The 13,732-nt window shown below is 46.4% G+C and overlaps 1 protein-coding gene across 6 annotated transcripts in view; it reads right to left on the bottom strand.

Moving 5' to 3' along the window:
* The window catches only part of LOC144605749 (zinc finger protein 385D-like), a 435,063-nt gene that overhangs the window by 199,803 nt on the left and 221,528 nt on the right, over nucleotides 1-13,732 (bottom strand). For 5 of the 6 annotated variants that reach the window (XM_078421277.1, XM_078421325.1, XM_078421269.1 and 2 more), the window contains exon 2: nucleotides 10,436-10,578. In XM_078421277.1, coding sequence (XP_078277403.1) covers nucleotides 10,436-10,578 — 143 coding nt within the window. Of the gene's footprint in view, nucleotides 1-10,435; nucleotides 10,579-10,710; nucleotides 10,818-13,732 lie in introns of those variants that run through there. The other variant, XM_078421285.1, reaches the window with a different exon arrangement.

The raw sequence follows: 13,732 nt of genomic DNA, 5'->3' as shown, positions 1-13,732 counted from the left end.
CATAGCTCTTCAAACACATGTCCAATGAGGGTTTTTGTCTATTCATACAATTCATACAACCAAGGTGTTTATGCTCCTCCTTTCCCTTCTAATCCTTCTCCCGAGTACTTCAAGTTTAGGCCCCTTAATTTTTGGTCTTTCTACAAAGGGAAAGATCCTTCCTATCTATGCTATTTGGACCCATCTTAATTTTCTGTTTTGCAATTGTTTCTGCAATACCTTCCCCCCCTCTGGACCATTTCCAGGATTTCAACGTCTTGTAATATTCATGCAACAAAGTATTGGACTGATACTAGTGTTCAAACCTGCTGTGAAACCTCTCAGATGATCTTTAGATCTCCTTTTAATGCACCCATGTCAATCTACACAAGGCTGAGATCATTCAGTAATTCTGCAAATAGTAAGTCTTGTGAAGTGAGCTGTTTTTCAGAAATTGTGTAGTTACACCTTCTCCATTAATATTGCCTGTGCAGACTCAATTAATTTTACCTCCCTGGAGCATTCTACTTCTCACAGTGGTGATGATTCTTGTCCATGTGTATCGGCTCTCTGACACTGTTCAATCGATTTACATACTCTTCCCCATGACTGTCTCTCATCAAAGTTTGTATTGCTCTGAAAATGCTGGGTCACTGCTGCAGTGATGTCTTTAACTCAGGCTACACATAAGGACCATTCTTCACTGGCCTTGGACACAGAGCATCCTTTCCTCTGGGACATCTTCCCTGGTCTGATTTCCAGGCCACTTTGTTCCTTCACTTTGTAGGGCTGTATCTCAGCCTCTCGATAACCTCCTCAGGCAGTTCTGGAAGTGTCATTTCCCACTCGAATAACGAGCTGTCATTGCTTGTTGACCCACACTAAAACAAACATATGGCCAGCCCGTAAATGGCAGACACTCAAACGTGTGCACTGCATGTCCTTGACTCCTGAGGAGGAATATCACAAAAGTTATATTCTTTATTGAGTTCTCCCACTTTCCTAACAAATCCAATGCGTTTTCTTTTACTACAAATATAAATATTGGCTCTGCATTGCAGTGTTTGTAGCTTTCAGTAAAATTGTTGGGTTATCTCCTCCCAGAAAGGTCTCACATTTAACTACTTAGCTTTCGTTTCAGTCCAAGCTTCACTCAGTGCCTTCAATGCTGCCATAATCCCCTGATCCCCACTCCTGCCCTTTGTGGAGAGAGCTGTCTCTTCTCACTGCATTCTTACAGCAGGTTATACGTTCTCTCACTGTCCCAGTGGCTGTATAGTAATTGTACATCTTCTTTAAAATATTACAACAGACCTGTCAATGTCTGTTAAACTGCTGTCTTCTCCTTCCTTTCCAGAATTATTTTTTTTTGTTGCTGTGACTTACACACTAGAATATTTACAAGAGAATAGGAGTTGGAGTAAGCTTTCTGGCCCCTCAAACCTACCACCTCATTCAGTAGGATAATGGCTGATTGGCCTTAAATCTCTTCTCCTCTTCCACGTCAGTTCACCAGAGCGCATATTTTTTCAAATATTTCACATATGTTTCTATCTCCTCTTTAAATACCTCTGGTGTTCCTATTGCCATTATGCCCCAGGGTAGAGAATGCCAGACATTTACCACCTTTTGTGAGAAGTAATACTATTGTACCTCAGGTTTAAACAACTGTCCCCATATCTTGTAACTATATCTTCTTATCTCCTCTATGCCGACCAAGATGCCCCCTCTAAGCTGGTCTCATTAGTCATGTTTGGCCTATATCCCTCCAAATATTTCCTATCCATGTACCTGTCTGTAAAAGGATGCCACTCGTAGGCAGAGTCTTTTACTATATAAGTTTATTAATGACACTACACATACATTATGCCCTAGCTGTCCGTGGTCATCACTGGCACTAGAGAGCGAGCTGGAGGTGGGGAAGTTACAATTATACCAGAGACAATGGGGAGTGGTTAGTAGTGGTGAGGTCACTATGTTAAAGGAACATGCACTGATCTACATCCTTCCTCTTGGAAACAAAGTGACCACGGCTCATGCGCTAGGCTCAAACTACAAGCAGACTACTCGTACACACCGTACCGGACAGGCGGCCTGACCACTCTCCCAGAGCGGGTGCGCAACCCACCATCCCCTCCGGTCGAAGGAGCAGCATGAACGGGTGCGGGTACAGAGGCTGGGGAACCAGGGGAAGGAGGAGGACTGGGAAGCGATGCACGCGCAGGCGAGGGAGGGGAAGGTGGCTGGGGCGACTGCGGATGTACCGGAGCAGGAGGCACATCAGGCACCGCGGACTGGACGGGAGGTGAATACGGGATCGCGGGAGGCGGTGCAGGCTCGTTTACCAGCATCAGGTGCTGGCGGGTACGACGGTACACGGTGCCCTCGTAGTTGACCAGGTACGACCGTGGAGAGTCAGCATTGCCGACGACCACGGCCAGCCGGTGGTGACCGGAGGTCGACTCCATCCGGACAACCTGGCCAGCGAACAAAGGTGGAAGGGGACGGGACGACCTGTCAAAGGAGCGCTTCTGAATGAGCTGCTTTTCAGTGATGCGCTCCCTGACAGCGGCAGGGCTCCGAGCCGTGGGTTGCAGGGATTGCTGGGAGACGGGGATAGGGGGTCTAGTGGTGCGGGACATGAGGCGCTGGGCAGGGGAACCGAGCGCGGGGTCCCGGGAGATGTTGCGGAGGTTGAGGAGGGCAAGGTACAAGTCCGAACTGTCAAGCCGGCAACGTTCCATCAGTTCCTTAGCGCTGCGGACAGCGCGCTCTGCAAGTCCATTGCTTTGCGGGTACTCGGGGCTGCTGGTGATGTGGCGGAAGTTCCACCGATTTGCGAAAACAGCAAACTCGGCGCTGGTAAACTGGCTGCCGTTGTCGGACTGGAGAGATGCCGGGGAACCAAAGGTAGAGAAGTGGCGGCGAAGCTTCCCGATGACGGCAGCAGACGTGAGGGACGGCAGCAGGTCCACCTCGAACCAGCTGGAGTAGGAGTCCACCAATACCAGGTAGTGTTTGCCACGCCACTCGAAAATATCGGCGGCAACAGCCATCCATGGCAACTCGGGAGCCGGCTGCTGCAGGAGAGGCTGGCGCTGCTGATGAGGTAATAGGCTGTTGCAGGCAGCGCAGGCGGAGACCCTGTCCCGGATCTCCTTGACCATGCCAGGCCAGTAAAACTGTGCTTGGGCCTGGGATAACGTGGCCTCCACCCCTGGGTGTCCGTTGTGGGCAGTGTGGAAGTAGTGATCTCGCAGCGCAGCCGGCACCACAACCTTGTGACCCTTCACCACCACGCCCGCGTGCAGCACCAGTTCATCCCGAACCAGGAAGTAGGGCACGGCACCAGCCGGCAGGGAAGACCGTCGTTCAGGCCAGCCACGGCGGATGACGCCCTTAAGCTGTTGAAGGTTCGGATCAGCGGCAGTGTGTGTGACCAGGGACTGCATCTGCCAAGATGGAACGATGTTGACGTTCAACACCATCAGGTCAGCCGATTCGTACGGATGGCGGGAAATGGAAGGTAGTGGGGCACGGGACAAAGTGTCTGCCACGAACATCTCCTTGCCTTTGCGGTACACGATTTCGAATGTAAAACGCTGCAGCTGCAGCATCATTCGCTGCAAGCGGGACGAGGCTGCGTGGATGGGCTTGTTTAAAATAGAGACCAGCGGCTGGTGGTCTGTTTCGATGGTGAAAGTTTTTCCCAGAACGTAGTCTCTGAATTTGGAGCACGCGAACACCACGGCAAGGAGCTCCTTTTCAATCTGCGCGTAGCGCTGTTCAGCAGGGGTCATTGTGCGAGAGGCATAGGAGACGGGCAGCTGTCGGTCGTCGTAGAGCTGCAGGCAGGCAGCACCAAGGCCGAACCGAGATGCATCGCAGGTGAGGACAATTGGCCTGTTCAGGTCGAAAAACTGCAAAGTCGGGGTCCGTGCGAGTCTGGACCTCAGGGCCACGAAGGCCGATTGGTGGTGCGGGAGCCAGACCCAGGCATTGTCCTTCTTGGTCAGCTCCCTCAGGGGGGCACTCAGTTCGCTGAGGTCGGGTATGAACTTACCCAAGTAGTTGACCATGCCCAGGAAGCGCTGCAGGCCGGGCACGTCAGTGGGAGCGGGCATTTCGGTGATCGCCGCCGTCTTCGCGGGGTCTGGCTTCAGGCCACCCGCCGTGAAAACGTGGCCGACGTAGGTGACTTCCTCAACGCGGAACCGACACTTCCTTCGATTAAGCTTGAGGTTGATCTCACGAGCCTTGTCCAGGACCTGGCGGAGGTGTCGGTCATGCTCAGCGACGTCCCTCCCGTACACCAAGATGTCATCCACGATGATGGCGCACGGCAACCCAGCAAACAGCTGCTCCATCGTACGCTGAAAAACCTCGCTTGCCGAGTTGATCCCAAAAGGCATGCGGAGGAAACGGAACCTGCCGAACGGTGTGCTGAAGGTGGTCAGGAAGGAGGAACGTGCATCCAGCGGTATCTGCCAAAAGGAGCTCTTGGCATCCACGACCGAGAAAACCGTGGCTGGACCGACCTGTGCCGCGACGTCCTCCACCGTCCGCATGGGGTAGTGCGGGCGTTTAATAGCCAGGTTCAGGTCCTTGGGGTTGATGCAGATCCTGATCTCGCTCGCGTCCTTCTTGGCAGCGACCACCATGGTGGAGACCCACTGGGTGGGGGCACTCACCTCCTTGAGGATGCCCATGTCCACCATGCCACGTAGTGTGGACTCCACGCGGCCCTTCATGGCAAAAGACACACGGTGGGCCGGTCTGACCACTGGGTCGACCCCCGGGTCCACAACGATCTTGTAGGCACAGGGCAGCTTCCCCAGGACGTCATCAAATCGGTCAGGGTACTCGATCAGGGGGTCCATGGGGGCCTGCACCAGGTGGATGTCGCGGTGAAATGAGACCAAACCAAAGTCCTGGCATGCACGGGCGCCCAGCAGGGTGACGTTTTCAGATGCTAGCAGGAGGAACGTGAGGGGCCGAGAGGTCTCCAGAACAGTACAGATAACCGTTGCCTTTCCCACGGCAATCAGAACGCCTCCCCCATAGGCATGGAGGCGGGAGTTGTCAGGAGTAACCCTCTCCCCCGAACTTATCTGCTCGAAGAGGCGCACAGACATAACATTTGCAAACGCCCCAGTATCGACCTTGGCAGGGAAGGAGTGTCCATTGACTGTAACATGCACGGATGGATCCGTTATCAATGCAGGTGCTCCCAAGAGCGAAAACACCAGAGAGTCTCCATGGGAGGAAGTTGTATCTGAGCCATGGAGTACCTCATGTTGGTTCCGGGAACCGGTTTCGCTATCATCGTTGGCAAGGTTGTTTAGACTCCCTCTAGGAGCAGGGACAGGTCTCCCACGAGAACGACAAGCTGCAGAAAAATGGTTCTGCTTCCCGCAGGAATTACAAGTTTTGCCCTGCGCTGGGCAAACGTTATACCTGTGTGACGAGAAGTTGCAGTTTGGGCATCTGCGAGGGGTGACCATAGCGGGCGCGGAGGGGGCGACCCGGGTCTGCGGGTCATTCAATCGCCGGCGGCCGGTGAAATTTATGTCCTGGGGCGCCGGCCGAGATACTGAGCCAACAGCAGAGGCCATGCGTGCGGCATGTATGGCGTCCGTCAGCGACAGGTCAGGCTTCATCAGGAGCTCATCCCGCAGCTTAGAGTTTAGGAGACCGTTGACCAGGACGTCCCTGATCATCTCGTCGGGTGTAATCGTTTGAAGGCGGCACCGCCGAGCCATATGTCGTAAAGATGCAATGAAGGCGTCAACGTGCTCCCCTGGAGTCTGACGCCGCGAGAAAAATTTGAAACGTTCGATAATGTTATTGGTGGGTATATCGCACAGGGCAGTGAACTTAGCCATGAGACATACCGGGTCGTTGCGGTCCTCCGGAGGGACGAATTGGAACGACGCATAGCGTTCCATTGCCTCCGGACCAGCCAGGTTGAGGAGCAGGTGAGCTTTTATCGCAGCAGTTGCATCAGGATAGGCAATCGCTATATAGTGTTCGTAGTCCCGCTGGAAGACAGTCCAGCGGTGCACTATGTCCTCATCGAAAACGAGCGTGTCCGGACGACGACACGAGGAAGACATGGCAAAGTGGAAGGAGGGGACACAATTGGGAGAAACAAATGATAAACTAAAAAACCGATAAACAGGAGACGCAAGTCTACCGATCTGACACCATGTAAAAGGATGCCACTCGTAGGCAGAGTCTTTTACTATATAAGTTTATTAATGACACTACACATACATTATGCCCTAGCTGTCCGTGGTCATCACTGGCACTAGAGAGCGAGCTGGAGGTGGGGAAGTTACAATTATACCAGAGACAATGGGGAGTGGTTAGTAGTGGTGAGGTCACTATGTTAAAGGAACATGCACTGATCTACACTGTCCAAATGTATTTTAAATGTTGTTATTGTATATGTCCCGACTACTTTCTTTGGCAGGTCCTTCCATAAACCCACCACCTCTGTGTGCAAAAGTTGCACCATAGGTTCATATTAACTATTTCCCCTCTCACCTTAAATTTCTGCCAATTCCCCTACCCTGGGAAAAAGCTTCTGCATTCAACCTATCGCATCCCCTCATGGTTTTCTACACTACTATAAGATCAACCCTCAGACTCCTACGCTCCAATGAAAGAGGTCCCAGCCTACTCAACCTCTCCCGATAACTCAGGATCTTTAAATCCTATTAACACCCTTGTAAATCTTTTCTGCATCCTTTTAAGATTACTTTTCATTCTTCTGAATTCCAATGAATACAGGTCTACATTTGTGAGAGGACAACATTCTTATACCAAGAATTAAACCTGGGAATCTCTTCTGAATGCCCTCCATTGCTTGTATATACTTCCTTAAATTGGGGACCAAATCTGTACATGGTGGCCTGTGTGGCCTCACCAACAAGTTGCTCAATTGTGACAAAACCTTTTATAAGTCCAAACCCTTAGTAATAAAGAACCATTTGCTTTCTTAATTACTTGCTGTACCAGAATACAAACGTTTTGTAGTCATGCACAAGAACACCTAGATCCCTTGGTGCTCATGTGCATTGTTAATAACCAGTCTTCCTACTGAAATGCATGATCTCACACGTTACTGCATAAAATTCCATTTGCCAAGTTATTCAACCAATCTCGAGACTGCTGCAGAATTCAAATATCGGTATCTCAGTAAGCCCTCCCACCTGTGTTTGGGTTATCAAAGCAAACCTTATATTCTGCCATTCCTCCTGGTCGTTGTCATAAATAGTAAATAATTGAGGGCTAAGGACTATTCTTCAGGCGCTTCGTTTGTCTTTCCAATCTGAAGATGGGCCCCTTTATTCTAACCCTCTGCCTACTGTATGATAAACAATCTACAATGCATGTTAAGCTCAGAGACTGCAGCTGCTGTCTGTCCCATTGAGCTCTTACCTTGAGTTCCAGCCTTTTATGTGACATCTTGTAACATAAAAGGCTGGAACTCAAGGTAAGACCTCCTAAAATAATTGTCACTACTAAATAATTGTGCCTTCAACACTGGAGCTTCAGTACAGATTCTGTGCTCAAGTTTCTGGAGACTAACGTTAACTCTCAATCTATCAAGTCAAAGAAGTCTAACTGAACTGTAGCTCAGAATAATGTTAGTTTCTGGGTTTCTTAAATTGGGAAAAACCGGGAAACTAAGTTCCTTGCCCACACATCGCTAAACAGCTTGATCACAACTGCACTCACAAAGTTACACTCCTCTCCCAATTTATTCTTTTGAAAACCCTTAATGATTAAAATTCGCACAAAATAAGGCACAACAGGAACTGGAAAGAAAAGAACACTTTTTTTGAAATACATAAACTTTTTTGGGACAGCACTCTAGCTTTCCAGAGAACTGTCTGAAAATTTGATAAATATAAAGAGTCTGCTTTACATTTATCAAGTTTATAGACAGCTCACTGGAAAACTGGAGTGCTGTCCCAAAAATAGATGTGGAAATGTCTCCATTAATCTTTTGCAGAATTTTCCCCTTCACTGTGCGAAAGTGATGATTCACACTGCAGTCCAGCCTGTCAATGGACCTCTGTGCTAGTGACTGATGCTAACGTCCCACACCACCAAGTTCTGGAACAGTTACTTTCCTACAACTATTGGTTTGACAGTGCACTGGTACTGCACTGTGTGAGATCTCAACATGAATCGCACTGAGACTACCTCATCCAAAGTAGTCTGACACAGTGATGCTTTGCTGCCTTCGGTCAGCTCTAATCCAGATTGACATTGCAACCTAAGCACTGACATGAATGACAAATCTCTTTGCTTTGTAACCTTGGTAGTAGTCTACATAAGCATTAGGGCAAGATTAAGACATGTTTGGATGGATTGCAAGGAGCAATGCGACAAACCGTCTCACGATAGACACAAAAAGCTAGAGTAACTCAGCGGGACAGGCAGCATCGCTGGAGAGAAGGAATGGGTGACGTTTCAGGTCGAGACTTCTTCAGATTGATTCTGTGTGTGCGAGTCTGGAGAGATGTCTGGACGAGGAAAAAGTTCCTTCCTAAACCTTAACTCACGATGATCCAGATTTTGTGACAACTTCTCACTGTACAGACACCTGTGCATTAACCGAGTGGGGTTTTATCCAGGAACCTGCTGTAATTAGGAAGTTCTTTGGACACAATGGTTTCACCGGACCATCTGAACTTCTATAATCAGGGCAGGGAGTGTTTACCTTCTTGACCGGAAAGTTTTTAAGCTGCAACCCATTTGCCTCACTTAAGACAGAAGGTTATAGGTTCTGGGCTGACTTTTCAGTGCACTGTTTTATGAATGAGAAGTTAAAAGTGGAATTATAGCAGGCCCCATATCATTCATTTTGAGAAGCACACACGTCACACTGTGCAAAAAATACAAAGTGCTGGAGGAACTCGGCGGGTCAAACAGCATTTGGTCTATTCGCCTCACAGACGCTGCTGGGCCCTCTGAGTTCCTCCAGCACTTGGCTTTTTGCTCAACATTCCAGCATCTGCAGCCTCACATCTACATATTCTCCCTGCTACCCTGACCATTAGTGATACTTCAAATCATTTGGTCATTGCCCCGTTGTTCTTTCTGGAAGTCGGCTGCATCCAAATTGGCTTTAGGTTTCCTGCATTACAGCAGTGACTGTACTTCAAAAGTGTTTTAATTGGCAGAAACGTGTTTTGGATATATTTAAAGAACTTTTATAAATGCAAGTTCCTCCTTTATTTTGAGATTAATGTGCAGCACAACGTCTAAACCAAGAAAAAACATTTGGATAGTTAATTCATAGCCAACCCATACATTAATTAAAAGTGCATGGATGGATGGTGGTACTAAGTAGAAAACCCCCCAGAAAAAAAGTGTTTTAAGAAACTGCAAAGAGTTTTTTGTTAACATCTTCAATAATAATTAACTTCTGAAGGTATGGATCTCCACATCTATTGATGTTCTGTGTCAGGCAGGTTATTCATCAACAATGACACTAATAATTTCAAAAATGTACCAGCACAGTATTGAACACATCCTGACCTTTAGTTGCACCTTTCACTGCCATATCACATAAGGACAGCAAACTAACACTCTTCCTGTGTCTTATTACCAAGTTGCTGTAAGAGGTTCTGTTACAATGAAAATTCCAGAGGGAGGAATTCTGACCAACAGACTTTTGATTTCCTTGTTTAGCTCCCCATGTGTCCACACCAGAAGCTGTTGTTCACTTCATTTGTTTATGACTGTGAGAGCAGATGGTCTCCACATTACTTATATCAAGAGATTTAGGATATTGGGTTTAATGTATGAGTTGATGGTGTATCTTAAGCAGGATTGGAACTATTATCACCACTGATAAATAATATGTAGATGTATTGAGAATGTTGTTTCTGGCTTTAAACCCGACCTGGAATTCTTTGGATTAAATGCCACAAAAGGTTTGTCTCACAGTTGTAACACATGTAGATTTTACAAGCTGTGAAGTGATATTTAGCACTCGGTGAGTCAAAGTGTAAGATACCACTGTTGCGTTACAAAGATTTCAGAGATTTCTAAGTAATTTACTCTTTTGAGAAAGTGTTTCAGAAAAAGTCAACAAACTATACAGCAAAAAATGTTTCCTGTAGGAAGTGGAAGGTTATTTATGATGTAATAAAACCTACAAATTACTGCCAGAAGGCTTAGCAGCGACATCAGTTGCACCTAATGCAGTTTACATTCAGACAACATAAGATATGGTGTCATGACCAATTAAAAACATTGAGAACATTAACTTCTTTATAACGGACAGTTTCTCAAAGACTCATCTTGCAATCCTGCCGTCTCTTTCTTCTTCTTAAATACCAAGTATGATCTGGCATATGTTCATGCCTCTCATCCGCTAGCCCCATAAAGTTTGCCCATGACCAATAACAGAGAATAGAGACAAAGAACTTACCGCATTAAAATTGGGGAAAAGGCTGACGGCAGCAGCAGTGTCCAGCGGGAATGGAAGAAATGGTTTGACATCCAAGGACGGCTGCATGGCTGGAATTGGCGGCCGCATTAAGGCAGGAAGTGCACTGCTTTGGCATGTGCCGCCTGAGGAGAAGAGAAATAAGTCAACGTTTACTTTGGTGCTTGTATGTTGTGTTATTTTCACATTGTGTGACAAACTGAAAACAGCAGCCAAAACTGAAAAAAAAATTAAAGAAACTGTTTCACAAAACACACCAGGGCGATCACACTGCAGTTATCAAGTGCGCCAGAGAATGAATAATCATACAGACGGAATTGATTGCCGATTAATCCATGGACCAGAAGAAAAGAAAATATTTTGGAATGGTGTGCTTCGAGGAGCATAACTCATTTGGGGTAAACTGACAGACAGGCTGATCTCTGTTGATAAAGCTACTCAGGCTGTTCACTACCCTGGGGTACATTCAAACCTGAAAGTCGGAGCCATTCCAAGTCTCCGATGATCCCACTGAAATAAGGTTTTACATTCTGTGGGGAAAGTATGCAAATGAGCAAGAAATCACAATACATACTAATGAGCAGCAGTGTTTACAAAACGCTGTAAACCCATAAATTTGTTTGCATCTTGCCACAAGGCGTAGTGCTGCTCTTTGACAGCTGCCAGGAATATAAAACAGGAACAGACCAAATAACACGGTGCTTTAAATTGTTTCACAAAGTATTTATGTTTTAATATTAATTCAAAGATGATTGAATCAAAGGAATGCTTCCCAAGAAATAAAATCACTGCATAACTTAATAGTTATTCTTGGATATCGTCACTGAACTGTAAAATACTGTTGGTCATTTTCCAAGAGATACTAAAATTGAAATGTAATGGGTTTTCTTTAACCGCAACACATAGCTCAGATGTAAAGCCACATTGTCGATGGCTGCCTTCTCTTTGTTGTTCTTTCTCCCCTCGATGATTCTGATTGGTATCAATAGTGCATACACTTTTGTGACAGAATCATTTCATTTTGCATCACAATACTTTACTTAAAGTTAGGGCATGCATTTGTCAAAATACGTTTGCTGCATGTTAAGACACAGCTCATTAAGTTTCCACTGGAAATAATTTTTTGTTGGTGAGAGGAGCGGAAATAATTTATGGACGGCAGTAGAGTTGCTGCCTTATAGCGCCAGAGACCTGGGTTTGATGCTGACAAATGGGGGCTTGTCTGTTCGGAGTTTGTACGTTCTCCCATAATCTGCATGGGGTTTTTTGGGGATCTCCAGTTTCCTCCAACACACTCCAAAGACAGACAGGTTTGCAGGTTGATTGGCCTGGTATAAGTGTCAATTGTCTATAATGTGTGGAGGTTAGTGTTAATGTTCGGGGATTGCTGGTCGGCACGGACTCAGTGGGTCGAAGGACCTATTTCCACGCTGTAAACTAAATTGAACTAATATAAACTAAATTTACATTTGGAGAAAGATGAGATATTAATGTCACCAGAGCACCACCTTTCCTATTTTCAGCTTAAGTTACTAGAGCACCAGGTCAGTCTGGCTATGATGTGAAGCCAAGAAATCCTCATCTCAGATGCCCCCCTTAACCTTAGCACCCCAGCTGTACTAGTGTCACGTTTGTATTTCCCACATCTTAAGTTCTTGTGGTGGATTTGACCAAGTAAGCTAGTTCAATGCCCATTAATGCTATGTTTGGTCAGTTTGCGGTACTCGGGTCTATAAATGATTGGATTCAGACTGCTAGGTCCCACTGATCGAGAATCCTTCCAGCTTGCATTAAGAATTGGTTTTTATCCATTTGGCTGAGTTGGATTTAAATTAAATTACATTAAGAACTGACATTTATCCATTCGTCTGAGTTAGATTTAAATCAAATGCCCTGAGGTTAAAGGGTGGTGCTCTAACCTTCTGAATCATGCTCTTCCCTGTGGAAATAACAGTGTTATAGTTTATACCTGTACAATTCGTAATGTTTATCCAGCACCAAAATGTCCAATGTGAAATTTCCTGCTAAAGGAGTGATTTTTTTTTAGTCACTGAAAATATATTGCTATGTGCTGGTCCATTGTGTCTTTGGATGCCTTTACAACCAGTTTTATTGCTACAATGCTGTATTTGGTAAAGTCCTTAGACATGCAGCTGGTGGACGTGAAGGAGGAGGCCACAATGAATTCTTCTGATTCCCACCTGCAAGGGAAATTCCAGTAATGGATATTTTGTTTGGCTTCAATAAAAGTTGGATACTCTTGTCGACAGAGAAAAGTAAGGAATTCATTTTAATGCTGCTCGCTTCACAGAAAAGCTTCTTTCACTTCCAGGATTATTCCCCAGATGAGTGAAGGTCAACGAGGGCCAGACAAATTCTTGACTGACCTAATTGAATAAATCTTTTGTCCAAAAGCCTCAGCTTAACAGTTTTTCAAGGAGCTACTTTTGATCTAAGTCAACAGGACTGCAAGCTTTGCAATATTATTGCCCCTCTAGGCTGCTTTGTGAGGGGAAAAAGATTATTAAGGGGTTGGACACGTTAAAGGCAGGAAACATGTTCCCAATGTTGGGGGAGTCCACAACAAGGGGCCACAGTTTAAGAATAAGGGGTAGGCCATTTAGAATGGAGATGAGGAAAAACCTTTTCAGTCAGAGAATTGTGAATCTGTGGAATTCTCTGCCTCAGAAGGCAGTGGAGGCCAATTGTCTGGAGTCAGGGGGTATGGGGAGAAGGCAGGAACGGGGAACTGATTGCGAATGATCAGCCATGATCACATTGAATGGCGGTGCTGGCTCGAAGGGCCGAATGGCCTACTCCTGCACCTATTGTCTATTGACTATTGTCTATGACAACAGGTGCTGTCTGTGCAGAGTTTGCAGGTTCTCTCTGTGACCACGTGGGTTTCCTCCGTGTGCTTCGGTTTCCTCCCTCATTCCAAACATGTGCTAGTTTGTAGGTTTAATTGGCTTCTGTAAATTCCTCCTGTTGTGTAGGATGTGAAAATGGGATAATGTAGAACTAGTGTACAGGTGATCGATCGTGGGTGTGGATTCAGTGGATCAAAGGGCCTATTTCCAGGTTGCTTCCCTAAACTAACCAAATTAAAAATATGTAACCTTGAATCTTCTATTAAAGCTGTCTCAAAAATGTCTGTGATTAATCTTTTCAATCTATCCCTTGTATCCTTGCTGAACAACATAAGCTCTGAAAAACAAGCCAATTTTCTCTCACTTCTCCAATAAGGAGCACCACCATGGGTGATTGGATTGCAGAAGG

This window comes from Rhinoraja longicauda, chromosome 2 (genome assembly GCF_053455715.1).
Source record: "Rhinoraja longicauda isolate Sanriku21f chromosome 2, sRhiLon1.1, whole genome shotgun sequence".
NCBI lineage: Eukaryota > Metazoa > Chordata > Chondrichthyes > Rajiformes > Arhynchobatidae > Rhinoraja > Rhinoraja longicauda.
The sequence above is the reverse complement of the archived record's forward strand: the minus strand, read 5'-3'. Positions and strand labels throughout refer to the sequence as shown.